At 36.7% G+C, this 22,433-nt stretch overlaps 1 protein-coding gene across 1 annotated transcript in view; it reads right to left on the reverse strand.

Annotated features, from left to right (window-relative positions):
- The window catches only part of Trhde (thyrotropin releasing hormone degrading enzyme), a 360,650-nt gene that overhangs the window by 334,987 nt on the left and 3,230 nt on the right, over positions 1-22,433 (reverse strand). The window contains exon 2 of the mRNA XM_005330424.5: positions 11,409-11,682. Within this exon, the coding sequence (XP_005330481.4) occupies positions 11,409-11,682 (274 nt within the window). The remainder of the gene's footprint in view (positions 1-11,408; positions 11,683-22,433) is intronic.

Here is a 22,433-nt window from a genome sequence, read left to right on the forward strand (position 1 = left end):
TGTTTACTGAATGCTCTGGGCAAGGAACTTGCTGTGTACCATGGGGAGTATGTGTGTGCATTTCTCTCTGTGTGTGTGTGTGTGTGTGTATGTTATACATTATTTTTGTGAGATTCCTAGGATATACAGATAAAGATGATTAATAGATAGACAGATGAGAGAGAGAGAGAGAGAGAGAGAGAGAGAGAGAGAGAGAGAGAGAGAGAGAGACATGAGATGGAGTTCTAGTATGGATATCAGAGAGCTAACTATGGTTAATCAGAAAAATTAGTAATTTTCCCTTTCTCTACCACTCAAAATCCTACATCTAAATGAACTTATTTATTCTGCCTAAGCTGTTCTCTTTGATCTTCTTAATTAGGCTGAATTTTTCCGATTTATCAGTTCACTATTAAACATAGCTGCACAATATATACTTGTGAATGAATAGAGGAATGGTTTTCTATGGTGCTCAGAAATATGGTAAGCAATATTTTTCAATTCCAAGTGAACAGCACATATGGATAGTGATTGGTTCCAGGCATCTGCCAGTTCCTCCCCAAATTAAACCTAATCAGAAAACAGCAGCATCTCACAGACCCAGCGAGTTTCCATCCTGCCATCTGGTCTGATAAGGAAGTCAAGAAACATTAGTAGGTGGCAGTGGCTAAGGACAAGCAGTTCTATTCGTACTTCTGATGTCTTATTCTATTCTGTATGTTCAACTGTATTTATCCATCTGAACATAGAGGCCTTCTAGGAATATTTGACTCTTCAGAAAATAATATTTTTTCCTACAAGTTCTAGCTGCAGAAATATTAACATATCTTAACCAAACATTGTGATTAGTCTTCATGATATCTGACATCAAAATCCATAAGAATCATTTTGACCCAAGTAACATCAATCTTTATGGTATGATCTTGTTTGTAACGTATCATGGTTACCCAGAGATTTCTTTTCCTCTGGACTATAACCAGATGCAAAAGTCTGACTACATTTTCATGCCAACTGCCATCTAAGCAATTCACTCACACATACATATATTGAAGGCCTATTCACTAATCCTCAGGAAAGTTGAGCTAAACAGCATGGCAGCCTTCATCAAACAGGAAAGCAGATCCTGATCAAGTAAATTAGGAACAAAAAGAACTGACAGTCTTCTCACAAAGATGATGAAATATCTGGTATCATCATCATGTTTCTAGAGAAAGTTCCCAATGCAATCTGAAACCCTCCCAAGCTCAAATCTTTTAATGGTTCCCTCTGCCTAAAGGATTAAGTCCAGACTCCAGAACATGACATATAGACAACTCATGATCTGGCTCCTCCATAAAATTCCACCCTCATTTCCAACCCCAGCCCTCCTCCATACTGCGCAAAAAAAACCTCTACCTTTTTAGATTACAAATATGTGGACAAAACAGTCCTCTAAAATATCCTAAAGAACTAGAAGGAAAAAATATTCAGAAAAGGAAAAAAATAATTAATCCTAAATCAGAAGGAAAGTAAACAACACCAAAAGAAAAAGCAAGCCTTTATTCTATTATCAGATGATATGCCCTTACTTTAAACACCACAACCATAGCTAAAAGGCAACTGAACTGAAAACCTCCTCTGCAAAATCCTTCCAGGAAGAATAAGGGAAGAAGGATCATAGCCAGAATCATCTCCCTTCTCTCTACCACACAAGAAGCATACCTAGCTGCACACCAGGCAATCTATCCCACACATTATTCAGCACAAACATACCACAACCATGAACACTCTGCCCTGGCCAAACTGCTCTACTCTGTAGGCTCGTTTGCTTTTCACTTAAGATTTTCCCTGAGCTTCTATTAGCCTCTTTAATATATAGATTCTTAAACCTCAGGGCATTTGATAAATTGTGGATTGTATAACAAAACCCATTATCGTTCATCACTGAATCCACCATCAGCCCAGGCCAGCCACCAGGGGATGGAGATTTGCTGAAGCACACTCCATTACACCAAGGTCTCAGTGGACACCTCAAGGCCGGATACTTCTATAAGCTCCTTCATTAACTTAATTTGGACTGCTCAGTCCTCCTTCTCTTCTGTTGTTAACACATCCCTCCAGTCTATCATTCCACCTGCTGTGTAAATAATCCTCATTTTCAACAGCTCTTATCCTTTAAACAAACCCTTGATTCCTACCCTGTACTTTTGCCCATATTCTCATCTTTCTATAGACCTGCTTTCACACACCCTCAGAGCCAGAGAGCAGGATGAGCACTTTCCCAGCTCCCACCATTACTGCTTTTTCATCTTTTGGAATTCATATCACTTACTAATCCTCTTCCCCATCTAGGCCAATGGATGATACCCTCACACTTCTTGAATGAATCCAAAGTCTGGCTTACAGCTTTCCTGTCAACATTCTCAAGGATTTCCCCATCCAAATTAGAGATTTGTTCTAATATGACCTCACAGTTACTTTATTTCTGCTCACTCCATTATTTTATCTTCAGACCTTTCATCCATCCCACTTTGCAATCACAGAATTAAAACTCCTCCAAATCACCCTGAAATCTAAAACCCTCCTCTTTACTGTTGACAGACCATCTTTCCACCTCATCCACTTCATCTTTCCATGCATACCTTTTATTCCTATGGTTCTATATTCCAACCCTCCCTATAAAATTGATGAATATCACTCTCATTATGGGTTTACTTGCCTTGCAGCTTCTCTGGATACCAGAGCTAATGATTCCAACAGTGTCATCACTGAAGCTCTGGAGGTTTTACCCTCCTGACTGCTGGCTATGTGTGCTTGTCAATCCCCCAGGTTCAATCTCCCTACATCTGTTTTCTCTATTCTAATCCCTTGGTTCTTACAACTTGCAGGGAGGCACAAAAGAACTTTGCTATATTTTCTGACAGACACAAGCTACTAAACATCATATAGTTCTTGGCTATTGTATGAAAATACTTGTCCTCTTCTTATAGATTTAGCTCTCCCGTGACCTAAAATTACTTGAAATGAGCTCCACATGAATATATTCCTAACTCTTCCCTTAACTATTCCACCAAAGAACTTGGTCTATAATCATTACATCCATTTCTTCACTCTATACTCATTCCTTAACAGAAACTCTTTTCTTACCATACTAATAACATTTCTGGAGGTTCAATTTTATTATTCTTAAGTGCTCAAATCCCTTGACTTTAATGAATTCCTGATCTGCCCATAAGGCCTACTCCCAACACTGCAGACCTGAGTGACCCAAGCCTGGCTCAGGCATTTCCCTGATGCAGCAGAGGTGAGCTGGATATCATAACCTCAAGACAGGCACCACATGGCTTCAGACCACCCAGACAACCCAGGCCCACCCAGCCACTCCTAGCTGTTGCCAGCCAATTAACAATACTCATGAGACTTTCCTTTCCTAATAGAGAACAAAGACAATTGCCGGCCTTCCATTTAGTAAACCACCTCATTTCTCCTCCCAGGTACCATGTCCTCCAGAAGTTCAACTCTATACTAGATTCAGTTCCCCATTTGGCAGTAAAAGTTTTCACTTCAATTCTCTTTAGCAACACTTTCACCTACATCTTCCTGCAGAGTTCCCCAAAAGTAGTGATATCTGTGTTATAACATTTCCTCTTTATATTTCAATATTGGTCAAAATTATTGCTCATGAATGTCACATCCCACATATTAATCCTCATCAAAAGGTTTTGGAAAACACTGAAAATGTGATGACCCGAACAGAATCCAGCATTTATCTCTCCAGAGGAATTTCACCAGGTCTCTACCATGTTCTACATCCAATGTGATTTACTGGTCTAACAAAGATGAGTAAGATATGGTGTCTTCCTGCAAATCATCCAGCAAGAAAAAAGATGAACAGCAGAACAATGGCTATGAGGAGTGAGCATATAAAGTATTCCAAGAGCACAGAGGAAGAAGATGACGAACACTCCTGCAGTAGGCAGGAAGTCTCTACTTAGATTCCTAAATAGATTATAATCTGACTCTCCTATTACTATTTCTTCCTATGTGAGCCATTATTACATTTATAATCCAATCTAACCAGAGCATCTAATAACAACAGAACTCCTATTATTAACATATTTTTAAAAAGCTAAAATATATATGCTTAGATACATTAATCTACAGTGTTCTTATTCCTGTAATAAAGTGAGACCTAATTTTGTTTTCAGTAAGAAACTACGCAGTATAATTGTTCCACAATTTGAGTGTATATACAGAATCTCATCACTGGAATAATGAGATTTAGAAATCTGCATTACATGTGTGTGTGTGTGTTAGACTTTCCAGGATGTAGGTACACATACATTTACACCACCACTATAAATTTTGTGTATCCTTCCTATTGTAGTCAGTCTAAACAAACAAAAAAACTAAAAAAGTATATTTGGGGCATTTGTAGTAGTTCTTGTGCACAGCATCTCTTCTCTAGAACTCCCTCCTTTGTGTAGCACGTACTCCCATCCACAAGGTTGAAGCAGAGGATGTCATGTTCCTATCATACGACACCACAGGGGCACTCCACACACGGAGATTATCACTTGACTCAAGCTATGGCAATCAATATACACTCTCTAGAGTTTGGGAATTGATAAAGGTCATTTTCTCTCTTGGGGTCTGCACGGCAATTGGCAGAACATGGGAACTTTTGGCAGCAATATTTCACCACAAAGATAAAAGGCATCCTGTCCAACAAAAGAGATTAAAGTAAAGCAGATGAAACGTTGACCAGCACATGAAATGGGATTCCCAAATTCTTCAGTGTTCCAAGCCCCAGGTTTTCTTTAAAATACCCCAATCTCTTCCTAGTGAATTTCCCTTTTTGCTGGAGCTTAAATTGACTTTTAATTACTTACTAATTAAAAAAGCTAACAAAATTCTGTATAAGCATTTATAATAGAACAAAGGGGTCAGTTGGGCAGTACAGACATGCCTCCAAGAGACTGACTGCAGAAAATGAAACCCTCCCTGGTTGCAGCAGCCAATCAAAAATCCACAGTGAATCTGGAGCACAGAATCTATAGAGCTGTTTTACCTTAAACTTTAAAGTCATTCTTGACTCTTTGATCCATAATTCCCTGACATTTCTTTTTCCTGTCTCTGGTCCCTCACCAAGTCCCACCAATTCTACCCTTAAAGTGCCTTTCATGTCTACACTATCCTTTCCATTTCAATTTTAATTACTCTAGTCCAAAGTTTCTTAGCTTAATGAAACCCTGCTTCCAGTCTCCTCCTGTCTGCATATGTTGTATGTCTTTCCTAGGTAGATTATGAAAATTATCTCTATCATATCTCAGGCTTTTAAACTCCCAATAGCTCTTACTGGTAACTGAATAAAATGTTAAAATTTAACCAGCATCAAGTTCTTCCAGCTCTTCCACCAACTAGTTTCCATCTACCTTTCATACTTACATTTCACTACTCCCTTTGTGATCTCTGAATATATCGTCAATGTAATTGTCATCATTATAATGAGTACTCTGTCAGGCACTGTGCCTATAATCTAATATGCATAATTTCCTATAATATTCATTACAACTGCAGTAATTATAAAAGGGGCTGCAAATTCTTTAACAATACTCCCTTTATCTGAACATAATACTACAAAAAAGCTCAGGCCACCTGGAGAGACCACACACATATGTCCCAGATGAGAGCCCCAATGAGATCCTATAACCCAAATGAGATGCTCCTCAGGCTCAGATCACTCAGGCTTCTGGCTATTCTGTCACCACAGTCAATGAGCCTCCCCAGGTGATACCCCAACATGTGAAGCAGAGTCGATCTTTCCCTGTTGTGTATTGCCCAAACTCAACCCATAGAATCCAAAAGCAAAAACAATGGTTTTTATCGCTGTTTTAGGATGGTTTCTTATTCACAATATTGATTGGAACCACTTTTAGAAGGAAGTTGGGTTCTGCCATTAAAAAAAAAAAAAAAGACTAGAAACTTGTGAATTGGCTTTGGAACTAGACTGTGGGCAAAACCCAGAAAAGTCTTGAGGGGATGTTAGCATAGCCTATGGACCTTGGTGGGGGGGGCTTTTAAGGAGGGCTTGAAGGGACAGTAGGTAAATGCTATTGAAATCTGAAGAAAGGATGATCTTTGTCATGTAGTAGAAGAAAGTCGGGTAACCCTAACCTTTATAGTACCAAGAAAAATAAGAACTTTAACTACCGAACCATATTTTTTAGCTGAAGAAACTTCCAATCAGAACACTAAACATGCCCCCTGCTTCCTCTTATGGACCATGAACTTTATAAAAGAGAAGAGATAAAAGAATAAATTGCCCAGTTTTCAAGCAAAATTTAGAGAAAATGTGAAAGAGCCAGGATTCATTGGATTAGAAATTAAAACTCTTCTCCTTCCTAGCTTCAACAGATGGCCAAAGATGATCAACACAAGAAACAATGTCAGGGAAAAAAAATAAAAAAACATATACAGGTCACTATCTGGAAAACATGGTCTGAAGATGCAGCCAAAAGCATTATTATCTTAAGACCTAAGAAACTCTTAAAATGGTGCCCTATAACCTTTTCAAAATCACAAAACACTTTATAAAAATAATAATGGCATGCCTAATAAAGTCTGTTAAATAATGAGCATCTAAGAATCTTTATTCCACAAAGCCTCAAAATAGACAAAGGTTCATCTTAAAGAGATCTGTGGGTATAATTTTGCCTAATGGAGTTGATATATTCATCCATCACTTTATATATGTATGCTTTCTTAAAGTAAAAAAAGAAAATCAATACAAACAAGCATTAGACTTTGGAACCCCAGCTTTTTACTGATAGGAAGCAAACTGAGGGTATTCAATTGCAACACAAACTCCTTTTATTTAATTTATTATTGTTTAATTGGAAACACAAACTACTTTTTACTTGGAAAGAAAGAAAGCCTTCCAAGACAAAACTGAGAGTCCAAAGGATGGGGGCACATGCCAAGAAACCAACTCCCAGGGAGCAGTGCTGAGCCAGTATTAAGGAATCAGCAACATGTAGCCAATTGGATTTCAGAACTTCAGTGGACCAATGACTACTTTATCTTCCCATTTTCTCCATTCATAAATAGAGAGAGCTATTTCAATAATTATATTCCAGTCTCCTTGTTCTCTGATGGACTAGCGTGATGGGGTGGAAAGGAACATAGGGAAAAATAACTTGTTGATTTAGGTAATGGGTCACCAGGGTGAGATAAACCACATCCCAAAATCAAACCCAAGTCATTCTCATCTGCACCTGAACCTAAATTGGCTGAAAAGATCACAGATCTCAAGCTTTAGCTTGATGTTACAAATGGAATCAGACCCACTGGCAAGTATAAGTTGTATATGGGATAAATGTAAGTGATTTGTGAGCAGGGAACAGGCTGTTAATTTTACAAAAGGTCTACAAATTCTTTGACACTCCTCTCATCAAGAGCTGGGGTCTATTTTCTCTTCTGATACGCCAATACTATGCTTAGTGATTCACTTCTAATCAACAGAATATAGTAGAAACAATGCTGTGTGACTTCCTAAACTTAAGTCAAAACAGGACACATAGCTTCCACCTCGTTCTTCTGGGACACTTCCTTTTAGTAATCTGAATGAGTTTAAGAAATCCAACCCTCCTGAGACTACCATGCTTTGAGCAGGCCCAGATCACATGAAGAGGCTACATGTAAATGTTGGAGCCAGCAGCCTCAGCTAACATCCCAAGAGACTAACAGCCAGAGAAAGGGGGTTCCAAATGATCCTGGCCACAGCTGTCAGGTTGCTATCAACCATCATGTCTCCCAAACTGAACTGAGACCCAGAAATCACTAAGCAGAGACAAGTTGCTCCCACTCTGCCCTTCAAATTCCTGACCCACAGAAATTTTTCAGCATAACACAATATATGCCTCAAACATTTTGGAACAGTTTGTTATGGCACTGTGGTAAGCAGAACAATATTGTAAAGGAAGAATGCATACTTCCAATTTTCAAACAAGAAAACCAGGACAAAGAGATGATGGTAAGTAATTAACCAAGGTCATAGAGAAGCAAAACAAATTATGAAACAGACCTATGTGATTCCAAAATCCAGGTTTGTAACCATAATGCTACACTATTTTCCACAGGGATATCCTTACCTCTATATCTTTTCTTATTAACATCTGCCCTACCATGGATTATATGTATGCATTATCTGATTCTCTAAGACCGAATCACCATTTTGGACCTAATTAACTTCTTTCTCCTCCATGAAGCCCAATCCCTGGACTCTAACTCTTAGCAATTTCTTCCTCTAGTTTTAGTTATTTTCTACAACTTCCAATTGACAATTAATGAATACTGATGACACTAATTCAAAATTAGTGAATCAGTTGCTTTTCCTCTGTACATTCCCTGGCTGCCCTCCTAAGTTATGGTCCTAGACTAGATTCTGAAAATTCAGATTTCTACCGGATGAGGTAGGTAATATATAACAGTAAAGTGGAAACCAGACACAAAAGAATATAAGTGGTCTGGATTAAGTTACACTAAGGTGCAAATGCCATGTATAAATGATATTGATTTTCTTCATAGTCTAGATCACCACCTGACATTTATATGTTTATTGCCTCTCTCTTCTCAGTAGAATATAAGCTTCTTGAAGACAGGAATTTCTGCTTTATTTGCTGCTGTATCATGAGAACCTAGAACAATACCTGAGACTCTGTCAATAAATTTCTTTTGAAGGAACAAGTGAATGAAAAAACATTGCCAAATGGAAATGTGGGCCCAGTGTTATAGAAATTATTGATAAAGATAAATAGTTTTCTGGGAAATCTCTCAATTTCTAAGTGTTGACAACTAATTAGGAACATTATAAGTCATTTTAGGGTTGGGCAAACATAACTTGTCTGCATTCAACATGAAGGTTGCATTTCCAATGTTTGTACTAGAGGGATCTTAGATTTTTATGGTTCTAACTATTTAAAATAGTGTTTTGCAAAGTTTAGGTAGTTTGATAAGTAATGATGGTGATGATAATGCCTCAAAGATTCACATTTAGGGCACTGCCACAACTCTGCTCTGCATTATTAATATGCTACCAATGTTCCCTTCTCAGGGCTCAAAGAAAATTGTTTCACCTTCTGGTCTGAAATGAACACCTGGACTTCACACAACCATCCCATATCCAAGATTTTAAAGCTCAACTTCCTCTCCTTTGCTGTCAAGGGTTGAAAAATGTCATTCCCATGTGCTCCCAGTAATGAAGGGGAAAGGCAGTGAAAAGAAAATAGATTGAATTTCAAAGGGGTGACAGAAAAAGAGAGTCAAGTTTCAAACTGTATTTTCACAGTTGATAAACAAGAGCTCCCAATGGCAATTTTGTTTTCTTCTTTACTGAATTTAGTATTTTTAGATTATATAATCTAAAATCTTATTTCAGTTGACCTTTTGATGTTTTCCGGTAGTATGTTTTTATCTTTTCTACACACAAATTATTAAGCAGAAAATTTTAAATGTTTACTAATTGCTTAGAGATTCTCAACTCCAAAGAGGAGTCACATCTAAATAATTAGAGTGTGTCTGGTTTTAAAAATGGGTCACTTAGCAACAAGCATAACTGTGTAGGGCTGATGGCACTTTTAAGACACTTTAAAGGAAATATACTAGAAAAAGCATTTCCAGTATACCTCATGCTAGCTGACCCACAGCAAGTCAATCATCAACTTTTGAACACGCAAAAGGAAATGAGGTGTCTTCATGTTCCTTTTTCGGTTTATGGTCCAATGAGTACATCTTTGAAATGGCCATAGATGACATCAACAAACATCAGAGGAATTCAACATTCCAATGATTATAAGCCCACAAGGGTAAAATGCCTCCCAGCCGCCCTCTATAGTCTGTATTTAGGATATTATTTTAATGATTATACAGATGAATTCACTCTATGTAGTTCTTCAATAATGGCATTAATTTTTTTATGAAGCAGATTTTATTTTTTAAAAAACAGGTTCCACTGTGATTTAAATTAAAAGTAACAGTGAGAAAAATTTCTTTATCCAAAACTATTTTTCAAAATTGAGGTTACTGTAGAGCTATGAACTTTCTACAGATCAAAAATATAGATTTCTATTCTCCTATTCTGTTATGTTCAAGCAACATTGAACATGATGGCTGTGGGATGGGAGAATCACAAGCTGAGCTCTCTTATAGACATGCAGGCGAAATGGTGAAACAGAGTTCCTAGGGCACAGGAGGGACAGCACAAAATTAGAGATCAAACCAACAGATTTGGCTTATGTCTCTATCACTTTCTAATTTTTTTGACCCTGGGCAAGTTACTTAATCTCTTTAAACTTTAATTTACTCATTTGGAAAAAAGAAAATCGTAATTAATAGCTTGCTTTATGGTTCATAAGAAAATAAAACACATGCATATTTATTGTGTAAACCACTGAAATGAGAAAGCAATTGTTAATCTGGCATGGCCCGGCCCAGCAAAACACACTGTAATAGTATGTGAAAAGTGCCCGGAACACCATGGTGTCACAAATGATAATGATCAAAAAATCCAATCGATCCTGATTATAAATTTACGGCAGACAATGCTCCTTGTATCTCATCCTTCCTAAGAAAATAAAATAAAATAAAAATAAGCTATAGGGGCTGAGGTTGTGGCTCAGCAGTAGAGAGCTTGCCAGGCACACACAGGGCGCTGGGTTTGATCCTCAGCACCACATAAGTGTGTGTGTATATATGCATATATATAAAATAATGAATTAAATAAAGGTATTTAAAAAGCTGTCGAAGGACATCTATAATATAACATCACTTATATCAAAATGTAAAGCAGGATATGTATTATAAGTGGACATATACAAACTGTTCGGAACCATGCATGGAAATGACAAATGGCACATTCATGGCAATGTCATCTCTAAGGGGGGCAAGGGAATGAGATCAGGGAGGGCTACAAGAGGGCTTCAGCTCTATTCAATTAAATAAGCTGAAGCAAAGTTAGCAAAATATTCATATTCTATTGATCAGGCTTGTAAGTGTATGGAGCTTACTATGTTATTTGCCACATTTTCAGTACATTTGGAATATTTCACCATAGAAAGAAGTTTTCCCAGCCCACAGAAGCAGAAACAGGCAATTTCCTAGAGAAGACAATAGTTGTTTTAGAAATACCCCAGGGTGTGGTCGGAGGGCAGGGGAGATGAAGAGGGATGATGAGATAGGTAGGCAGAGGTGGTTAAAGGAATAAGAGGGCTGGGTAGAAAAGAAGTTTTTCTTTGACTCTGAAACCAAGAAGATACTTTGCCCCAAAGAATTAAAGAATTCAACTACATAAGATGTAAAGAGGTTATAAGTGATTCATTATTAATCCAGAAATCAGGTTCATTAACAGAGTGTTCATTATTCCAAAACAGCATTAGGTTGAAAATACTTACTACAACCCCACTCTTGGTGGTAGTTTCTCTGAATGTGAAGTTGCAAATTGCCCAGGCTAAATAATATGTGGACATGAGAGGTGTCTGTGAAAAGTGATCCGTTACCCATCCGTCTTCCTCAAACACGGAAGTTTCCACTGGCATATTGGATAGAGATAAATAGGTTGCTTGATGCTTAATGCTGATTTTGAAAGTGGCCTTGTAGATTGGCTCATCAAAACATGGAAATGCCTTTCTGGCATGTGTTGGTGAAAACTGAGTAACACCAAGGAACCTGGAAAAAAGAAAATGACATTCCAATTACATTTGTGGCTTAAGTTATGTCCACATTACATTCTTTTGCTGACACTATATCTTGCCAAATTGGAAAATAATTTTTTTTTCCTAATCCAAGAAATAGCATAAAAGCAAAATTCACACATAACGTATTTTCCCAACAGTGAAAGTTCTTCAGGGAAGTTTTTGTCTCAATTAAAGTAAATTCTCTATATCCAGAGCAGTACATTTTAAATGAAATGTGCACGCTTTATAAAAAACAATTTGCTGACATCATCTTGGCTAATATTGGGACATAATGACTCTGCCTTTTGGTGGGTTTTACCTTCCTCCCTGAAGCCTGGGACATAAAAGGTATAAGGAAACTCAAATCTAAAAGTTGTCCTCCAATATAAATAGAACATAGATCTCCACCAGGAAATATCTGTACCCTCAAATTTCAACAAGACATAGCCTGGTTTTGTTAAGAAAAAGGACTTTGAAATGTGTTCAATCTTGATTTGAATTCTGGCTCCGTGAGTTCCTTAGTTGTATCAGCTTGCGCAATTTCTAAACTTTAAGCAATTGTTCATTGCTTAAAAAGAAAATAAGTAAGTCTAACTGAAAAAGTATTGTAAAGCTCAGAGGGGAAGAAAAATGGGGTAAAGCACCTATCACTGTGGACAGGATGTAACAGGCAGGTGGTAACCAGAAGTCACTGATGCACAGTATTCAACCTCTCTTAGTAATAGACACTGATACTGAATAGTCCAGAGATCATTGATTTTTCACCACAGCAGTCTCCCTTATCTGTGGTCTCATTTTCTGCAGCTTCAGCTACACATGGTTAACTGTAGTCAAAAAATAGTACAATAAGAAATTAATTTATTTTGAGAGAGCAAGAAAGACCACTTTTATATACTTTTATTAAAATATATTAATTGTTCTATTTTATTACTAGTTTTTGTTGATCTCTTACTATGTCTGATTTATAAATTAAATTTAATCATAGGAATCTACATTTAGGAAAAAAAATAATATATATAGAATTCAGGACTATTAATGATTTCAGACATCTACTGAGGGTCTTGGAAGGTATCCCTCATGGATAAGGGGGACTACTGTACTGATAATATATATCATATTAATACATGTTAAAGTAAATACATAATTTCAAAGTGTGTACATATATAAATTAATGCATCAATTTTGAGATCAAGCTATATGTCATGAAAACTCTTAAGTAAAAACAGCCTCTATATCCTTTCACAGTTTATAGTTAAAAATGAAGACACCCAACTTGGTTACTTTGAGAACAACGCTCTTCTAAATAAGAAAACATTCACAGCAAAAGATAATCCAACTTTATAAATAATACTAGTTATAAAACTTGAAAGCAATTCCATATCAGACCCTTCATAAAACATGACTGAGTACAATAGCAATTTCTTTAAAAGGCTCTTCACTCCTTAAATAGTTAACTACTGCTCCCGTCTCCACCATCCAGGGTATACATGGCCAATCTAACATGGTAAATTTTCCATTAAATCCAAAACTTGTCCTCAAAATTATTCTCAGCACGTAACTTCAGGCAAGCGTCATCAGTCAATACAGGTTGACCTATGTACTGGATCTAACTGGCTATCCCTGGTTCAAACCATGAGGTGTAGATATTTACACCATTTTTAAATTGTCAAGCGCCTACTATTTAAAGTTTAATTTTAAAATAGAAAAAAAAAAGAAAACATCTTAAAGATAAATTGTACAATTTTCGAGAGTCATCCTAGAAATAGCACTGGGTGCTATATACCAGACCTTGTTAAGTCACTTAACTACCTGAGCTTGATTTTAACTAGTAGAAAGAAATAGTTTCTAAGCCTTCCTCACAAAACTGTCAAAATGATAAAATGAGATAATATATGGGAAAGAAGTTTTAACTATAAATCTTTACACAACTATAAGATTACAGATGAATGCAAGTTAAAAAAATTATCTCATTCTTGTAAAATTTTTTAAAACAAAAACTAGATCCAGTAGGTTAAGTGATTTGTCCAAAGACATACAGGCAATTAGCACAAACTTGAATCTAGAACTCGCATGTTCTGTGTCTAATGAAAAGCTAATTACATTTCAAAAACAGTAAAATTAACTCTTAGCCATAATTTATAAATGTTTTAATTCAACTGTAGGTAACAAAGGATCTTCTTTCCACATTTGCCAGAATCACAGTAATATTTTTTTCCAATTATTTTCTGCTGATAGTGATACCATTTTTGCTTAATGAAATGTCAGTACCTTTTAGTTAAAAAGCACCCATTTGCAATTTTGTCTTCCTGTGCTTTTATCTTACAGAACACTTGTGAATCTTATCTTTCAACATATTAATTAAAACATCTACTGATCTTGGTATTTCTCTCCTGGGGCTATTTAAAAAATACCCATGGAATTTTGTATATGAGGAAAAGGGTTCCCTTTTAACAGTCAAGTATCTGAGAACTCCAATTCCAACTGTTGAACAATTAGATATTGTCTGCTAGGTGTGTTTTTTACTATGCTAGTTACTTGATAGAATTTTTTTAAAGATCCAACCATCTTTGTCCTTAAAGTCCTCATAATCTAACTGAAAAAAAAAACCTAAGTGAGTCTCTGTGTATATGTAAATACATGAAAAGTCAACTAACAATATTAGTAAAGAGTTCTTTAAGAGTTCAACAGAGAGGTTATAATTAGAATATGTTAGACTTTAAGCAAAAATCAAAGATTTGACAGTAAGTAATTAATGGGTAGGAATTTATTAGATGTAGAAGATCTAAATACCTCTAGGCTAATGAGAAATTAATAAACCAAATATTTGTGCAGAGGAAACATCGTGTAGTCTCTTTTTGCCTTACTAAGTAAATATGTTAGGGAAGGTAGAAATTTAAATCACTGATCCTCAGGGTTGAAAAGAACTATCAAGATCATCTAGTGACATTTTCTGCAATTAATATTCTTAATGAATTCATACACACAAGTATATATCTATGCACAGAGGGCTACCATATATTCTGATAATGTCTAAATGAGGAAATACCAATTTCACAGTCTGGCACCTGAGGACGATTGCAATTGAATTTCAATTCAGTATTTAGAAAAAATCAAAAGGAGTCCCTTGGTAAATAAAAGCAGTTGGACTAGATTACATTTTAAAGTCTTTTCCAAGCTCAAGATTTTATAGCTAGACAAAAATGAGAACTAAAATATTTCCTAAATTTGATGAGGTTCTTTTAAAATGTGAAATTATATTACTGATAAATAGATTTGTACTGCAAGTTCTATAATGCATTTGCTTCTCATTCATTTCTGAGTGTTCAATACTGGAGAGAAAAGGTCAATTTACATGCTTCCTTCCTGCAAGAAGTTTATACTCTAATAAAGTAAATTAAGCCTACACTTAAACAGGTATTATACTAAAAGTCGTGAAAAAGAAGGAAAATCCATGAACAAATTACATTCTCCTTAGGCAGGGTTCCTGTACCTTTGCACTACTGACATCTTAGGCTGGATAGTCATGTGCTGATTGGATGGAGGGGTGGGCAGGATGTTGTCCTGTGCACTGTAGAATGCTTAGCAGTATCCCTGGGCTCTGCCACTAGATGCCGGTAGCATCCCCTCTCTACAGTTCAGATGACCAAAACTATGTATAGACACTGCAAATGTCTGCTGGGGGTAAAACTGCCCCACTTCAGAACCACTGGCCCAAAGAACTCAAAGAGGGGCCTATAAAGAAGGAAGGGTAAGAATTGGTCTTGAAACCTGGGTAGAAGTTTAAAGATCAGAATGGATAGAGAAATGAGGGGGTCAGCGATAGGTAGCACAGAAATAAACCTTATTTTTTTTCCCTGTGGTGCTATAAATGGAACCTAGGAACGGCATACTATTACTGAGCTACAATCCCAGTCCTATTTTATTTATTTATTTATTTATTTATTTATTTATTTATTTATTTATTTATTTATTTATTTATTTATTTATTTTTGAGCCAGGGTCTCCCTAAATTGCCCAGGTGGGTCTCAAACTTGCAATCCCGCCTCAACCTCCCAAACTGCTAGGATTACAGACATGTACCATAATGCCTGGCTTAGCAATAAATCTTTAAAATAGCTTTGATACACATATTAACTTAGTTCTCTGGCAGCTGTCTTGCAGATTCTGGTTATTTCAGATCTCAGTATCCATCTCTAACACCTCTCTCACCCTGATACACTCCTTTTTAACAAAGAGAGCCAGTTTTAAGCCAGTGCCCTCAACAGGTGACAGTGCCTGTATGATTTCAAAAATATAATTTCATCTCTACTTCATATATTTTATGATTGCCTTCAACTGGTCGAAGTGAGACTTCTTCAATGAATACTGTCATTAAAAACATCAAAGAGGCCTTTAGAAAAGGTGGTTTAAAAAGAAAATAATGATTTTTGGTGCCTGAGTGAATATGAGGTAAGTTTGAGGTAGTAGCAGCACACCAGGTATAAGAAATAAAAAAATTAAAAGTTGAAAACATTTTAATCAATAGTATGGGTATAAAATATATGTATACGTATGTAAATACAACAAAAAGTAAAACAAAGCAGAAGATAATGGGGACAAGTATTTTGTTGTCTGCTTTTCTATTGCTTCCTTAACCCAAACTATTTTTTTATCTTTGTATATATCCTGTTATTACAATAAAAAAATACCTTTTCCAAAAGTGACACTCTAGAAGCATCACTCCAAGATGTCACTTTAGCATAACTAAGAAAATGTGAATAACATAGATGTATTGTAATTCTTTTCTATCTAAAATAAATTACCTGATTTCCTTAACAACTTGTCTATTTGACATTTTGGTTGATCTAAGGAGGGCTTGAAGCGCTGTGCTGCCTCTTAAGGATATAAAGAATTGATTTCTTCTTATTTCTGCGGAAGTTCACTAGGCAAGCTACTTGTGTCAAGTCATTATGATAATATTCAGCAGAAGTAATGCATTAATGTTGGTTGATATTGCCAACAAATTACAGTATGTGATACAAAACAATTTCTGCTCCATTATTTTGTTTGCTTTTTTATAACAGTGAAATATACAGAGGAAACAAACATTTGAATAACACTTTTAGTATTCAGATTGATTCATGGCTTTCCACCAATGACAAGAGAACCTCACAAATGGCATGCAGCATCAGAAATGTTTCCATTTTGGCCACATCTATGTACACCTCAAGTAGAGCACAGAGAAAAAGCATGATCTTTGAACTTCTAAGGCAAGTACAATTTGCCTAGTTTAAGACTGGTCATATAAACTCCTAAGACGTAAAGAAAAGTTCCCATGGACCATTCAACTGACTGCAGTCAATGGACTGTTACAGTCAAGGAAGGTACACATGTCCCATTGAGAGTGAACCAAGTTACAAGGTCATGGAAGTTACACATCGCATTTAAAGCTAAGGTTGTTAATCAAAATGCAAATTGTTGCTCAATGACGAAACATTTTAAGTCAAAATGGGTCCTTGTTTAGATTGTGTATTTTTATGTACTTCAATGAGTCATTAAACCTCTGCCATTTCGGAAGAGAAGTACTCCTGCTGAATATTCAATGCTATAAGCAAACGTGTAGTCTATTTTTTAAATAACCATTCTAGTAAACTAAAAACATAATGCAATAATGCCAGCAATATGTATGTAGGAAGTGGTGCGTATGTGAATAATCGTGTTATAAAAACAGAGCACAATATTCATAATTGTTTTCCCATTTATGTAGTTCTAAATACTCTTATCAAAAATGAGTATAGAGTACTGGGTCATCATTGATGAAGAGTATAATAATGCACTAAAATCACCTTCCCAGGCCATAATATTACGTTTTCATAAGGATGAATAAAAACTAGTGTCTGAGATTCATTTGCTTTATTTTGGAAAGAGGCAAAGTATTATGTGGGTATAAAGTACTTCCACTGTCAAAACTCACATGAAGTCTTGGAAGCCATACCTAATGACTGACATCCTTTCGCTTGGCACTGGGGTTTTTCTGCTTGCTCTACTGGCACTGTCCTGAGCCTTCAGTCGCTGGTTCCTGCTGTTCTCACAGCAGTGCCATAATCAGAAAGCTCAGAGTTTCTTTTGTTTCCCCAGTCTTTCTGCTCCCTCGGTTCTCTCCATCTCACAGGGTTTGAGTCATGCTTGGGGTTTCTCTAGCTAGGAAATCCCATTGCCTATCCTCTTCCTCTCCTTGTAGTGGCAGGGATCTGCCTGTTCTTCCTTCTGCCTCTCTGAACTCTGCTTAAGGGGCAACAGCTGAAGGAATAAATATAGTACACATTTTGACAGAGTACAACCAATGGTCCTACACTGTCTAGTAGCAGTACAAATAGCAGATCTCCAGGCATGGAAATAACATAATATTTAATACCCACAGAAGTGCTTCCTAATTGTTACTGTTCTCAGGGCTTTGTTACCCAGGCCATCCTCACAACAACTCTATGAAACAGAGTATCATTATCCCCATTTTCCAGACAAGGACACTAGACACAGAAAAAACAGGAAATTGGCCAAGGTCATAAAGCAAATAAGTGGCAGAGTTAGGGCATAAAGCCAAGGAGTCTGGTTGCAGATCTTCTGCTTAGGAGGAAAAGAAGAAACACACTAAACACACAAACAGATAGTCAGTCTCTCTCTCTCTCTCTCTCTCTCTCTCTCTCTCTCTCTCTCTCTCTCTCTCTTCTCTCTCTCTCTCTCTCTCTCTTCCATCTAGCAAGTCCACCAAAAAAAGCTAGAATCGACTCTTAAAAGAATAATGATATAAAGACAAAAAATGATCTTTTTTTGATTTGGGCATTTAGGAGGAAAGTTCTAGACAATTAAATTAAAACTTCATCCTGCAAGTCAGCCCAGGTATGCACAGGGAGAACTCCACTCCCACCATCCCTGCACGACAGATGCAGAGGTCCTTAAAGGTCAGGCCCACCTGGGCATTCAGACGACTGGAGGCCCTTCATCCTACTCAGCTCCAAGAAACACACACTCTTATTCAACCCCCATAGCCCGGCTGCCACCATTCAGCTGCACCTGTTGAGAATCATCTCATATTGTCCAGGAAAGTGGAAGAGCGGGAGTATTTTTCATATTTGAATTTTCCCAAATTCCACCTAACAAAATTCTAACTTTGAGAGACAGCCTCTCCTCTCTAGGTAGGATGGCATAGGACTTTGAAAATCTCTGGGGGAGCCTGACCACTATCACAGATCTGGAAGGATGTAAAAAGCAAGCAAAGAGCAAGCAAAGAATTAAGAGAACAATGATAATAGTGTCATATGATGATGACGATGACAATGGTGGTAATGGTGATTATTATCATTGCTTCAGGGTGGAGCATGAACATGGGAGTAAAGGAGATGCCCTTCCTTACGGACTATAAAGTATATTTTAAAGGTAAATTGTTTCTTTCTTGCTGTTGTTTTTTTTTTTTTTTTATCACTCTTGGAAGTCATTCTTGAAGAGATGAGTCCTTATTCTTACACTCAGATTGACCACCCTCAAGAAGACTACCCCGCTGCTCCACTGTCTCAGGTCTGCCCACTGATAGAGTGGCAAGAATGAGTTTAAACAAATACATTGTGTGAACCACAAACCAAACAAATGCTGGGAAAGCCAGCATCATGCCCATCTTTGTTTGAAAGAGATCCAGAGCAAACAGGATCTGGTTGCACTGAAGAAATAAAAGCACAGCAAACTCATTTAACTCTTTCAGAGAGGCTTTATGTTGTATTACTATCCAGGGTGATCAAATCAGATGATAATACAGAAAAACATAGTAAAAAAAAAACCAGTTGTACCAATTGTATGAATTCTCCTCCCTGAGTGAGTCATGATTAAAGGGTCAAAGCTTTTATGAAATATGTGTATGCATGTAACACACACACACACACACACACACACACACACACATACATTCACATACATCCATACATATATGTATATATATGAGATTTGGTTTCTTGGTAGCCTTTTGAATTGCTATCAAAATCCAGCACTACACTCAGTTTAGCCACACGGTTGTGTGTGCCTGACAGGAAAACAATGACCTAAATCCATCAAGGAATCACATAAAACCTTTTTCGCAGAAACAAATGGTTCTCAAGATTTTTCAGTTCACAGCCCTCTACAGAAGGGCAAAGAGCGTCACGCTCCCACTTGCTCTTGTAAAACTATCTGCTTGCCAAAGTGAATGGGAAAAATGAGGCTGCTCTGAACATCAAAATCATGTGGTGGTTCTCTTGCTTTTATTATATATCATAATATTAATTCATTCCAAAAAACCACAAAGCATCAAGCCATCTACACTAATATCACAAAAGAGCCAAGTATCTACCCAGAGTGCTTTGCCACAAGAATTTTGGCAAAACGGTGGTCCCAAGTCTCTTTGAGAACCACAATTATTATTCTTCCATTTTACTCAACAGATCATGGTTTCTCTCCAAACACTTGTTTATAGAAAAAGAACATCTATTTTTATTCTGACTTCTCTCATTTTGGCATGTTAGAGACCCAATCAAAGTTTGTCAAAGAAAAACAGTCTCCCGTTTGAAAGTGAATAAAATGTTCATTTACTTTGGGTAAATTTTCTCTTTCAATCCGACCATCTGGATCTAAATTAAGGTACCCTACTTTGAACATGGGTGTCTCACCATCTGGTTACCCACAAGCGACAATTACTTCAGGTAAATGAACATACTGCCTAATTCTAAGCAAGCTTATTCTCCTATAAGAGGCTATGGCATAAATACACAGCCCTTCTATCTGCCTGCAGCATACCTACTTGAGAGAAAACTGGATCTGTGTTCTGCCTAATGAAGACAATTTATTGCTTGTGTGTAAATATTTCAATCTTAAGAGAATTTATTCATTTTCAATATTCAACAAGTGACAAATTTTACATCTTAGCTGAATGAGTGGAGGATTTGCCTGAAGTTGAGGGATCTTGGGGTTCAGTGGAAAGCTTATCTTCTAACCCTTGCAGAATCAGGTGCCTCTAACATCTGGTAGGGAATAAAACCTTCCACAGGTCAAAGGTAATAGCACACAAGAGGGTCTAACCGTCCTCCCTCACCAAAATTCTCTCTGATCTTTGAGGAGTAACATGAACAATAGAACTGATAGGATATCAATGAGTTATTATCTCCACAGAGGCAAAGTAAAGTGGACTGAGTTGTAATATTGCACTTTCAAGTTTTTCAAGCTGCTCAACGCTCCCTTTGGCAAAGTAAATATTTGTTTTCGTTACAGAAATTATCCTATAATTAAATTGGCAAAAATGTCTAAAGATCAAGATATTCAGTCATTAATCAAATGAAAATTCACAGTTTGCATCGTGTCCTTTTAGAAAGTTGGTTTCTAGAAAGTTGGTTTTAAAATGCCAATTTACATTGCATTTTGAGGTCAAAATCACCACCAATAACAGTCCAGCTCTGGCTGAGTTCCTGATATTCCTCTGCTTAAAATTGCTCCAAGTATCCATAGCAACAACAACAAAAGTTTAATATATGGAATGTTGACATAATTGTGAAATGGTTTATTAGATTTCTCTTGCTTTATCAACTCTAGTAGAAACAGCCAAGAAATTATCAGATTCATTCTGGTATTGAAGTGGAGGGGGAAAGTGGTACAAAACCTTATCTCTAAGATGCTGGTTAGAAATAAAATCATCCTGGGATCTCCCAAACATTGAATCCTATCCTGCATTTTTACTGGGATACAGAGTTTAGCCACACATGCATTATGCTAAACTTACAACCAAGTTATTTACATCTTTGGGGAAAACTCAAAAAGAGAGTTTGCATACAAACATGCACTAGGGGTTCAAGAAATCAGTTACGGGTCAAGCTGAAACATCTGGTATTTTCAAGAGTCCTTTTAATTTGAAAGCACTGACCAAATCAAGCTCAGTTCTGCCAAACATATTTTGGCATGGCATGGCTCAAAAAAAATCAGGATTTATTTCACCAAGCAAGATATTTCAGTAATTAAATGCAATGTCTCACTATTGACATTTTGACATGACAGGCTTGTTTCTACACATAACAGGCAAATTTGCCTTCTATCCTTTTCCCACATATTTGATATAATTGTGAGTTTAGAAATACTTTTAATCTGTATTCTTTAGAACATGCTGAAGGAAGTGGTGGAAGGGGATCTAAATTATCCATATCTGATCTTAGAAGTTAGATAGTGAATAATTTATACTTAATCATTTGTGCTTACACTTTTAGGAGGTTTTAATTATCATGCAACTACTAAAGCACTGGGTATTTTATTCATTATATGAGGTTACTTTATAACACTATATAAATAACAAAACTTTTGTGTACTTCCATAATACACTGAAATTTTCCCAGCTTCTACACATTAACTTCTGAGTTTCCAAATACTATGAACCTGGCCCAAGACTCAGAAAACCAAAATTCAAGTCCTAGCTCTCTAACAATAAGCCTGATGACCTCAGGGTGCCCTGGGCTGCTCTGAGCTCTAGTTTCCTGCAGTTGTGAGACTCACCTGAGATTCTATGGAGAAGCTCTGTCCCATTACTTACTAATGCCAAACTTCCCCTGCCTCTGAAGCTGATGATTTCATTTTAAGTTCACTTGAGTTGCTCATCTGCCCTATAGTCAATTAATGGAAGTTATTTTAAATGCAGTGGTTTAGAGAAAAAAGCAAGAATCACTTATTCAACAGGAGCAATAGCACATCATTCACGCTATATCC

This window comes from Ictidomys tridecemlineatus, chromosome 6, assembly GCF_052094955.1.
Source record: "Ictidomys tridecemlineatus isolate mIctTri1 chromosome 6, mIctTri1.hap1, whole genome shotgun sequence".
Classification (NCBI taxonomy): domain Eukaryota; kingdom Metazoa; phylum Chordata; class Mammalia; order Rodentia; family Sciuridae; genus Ictidomys; species Ictidomys tridecemlineatus.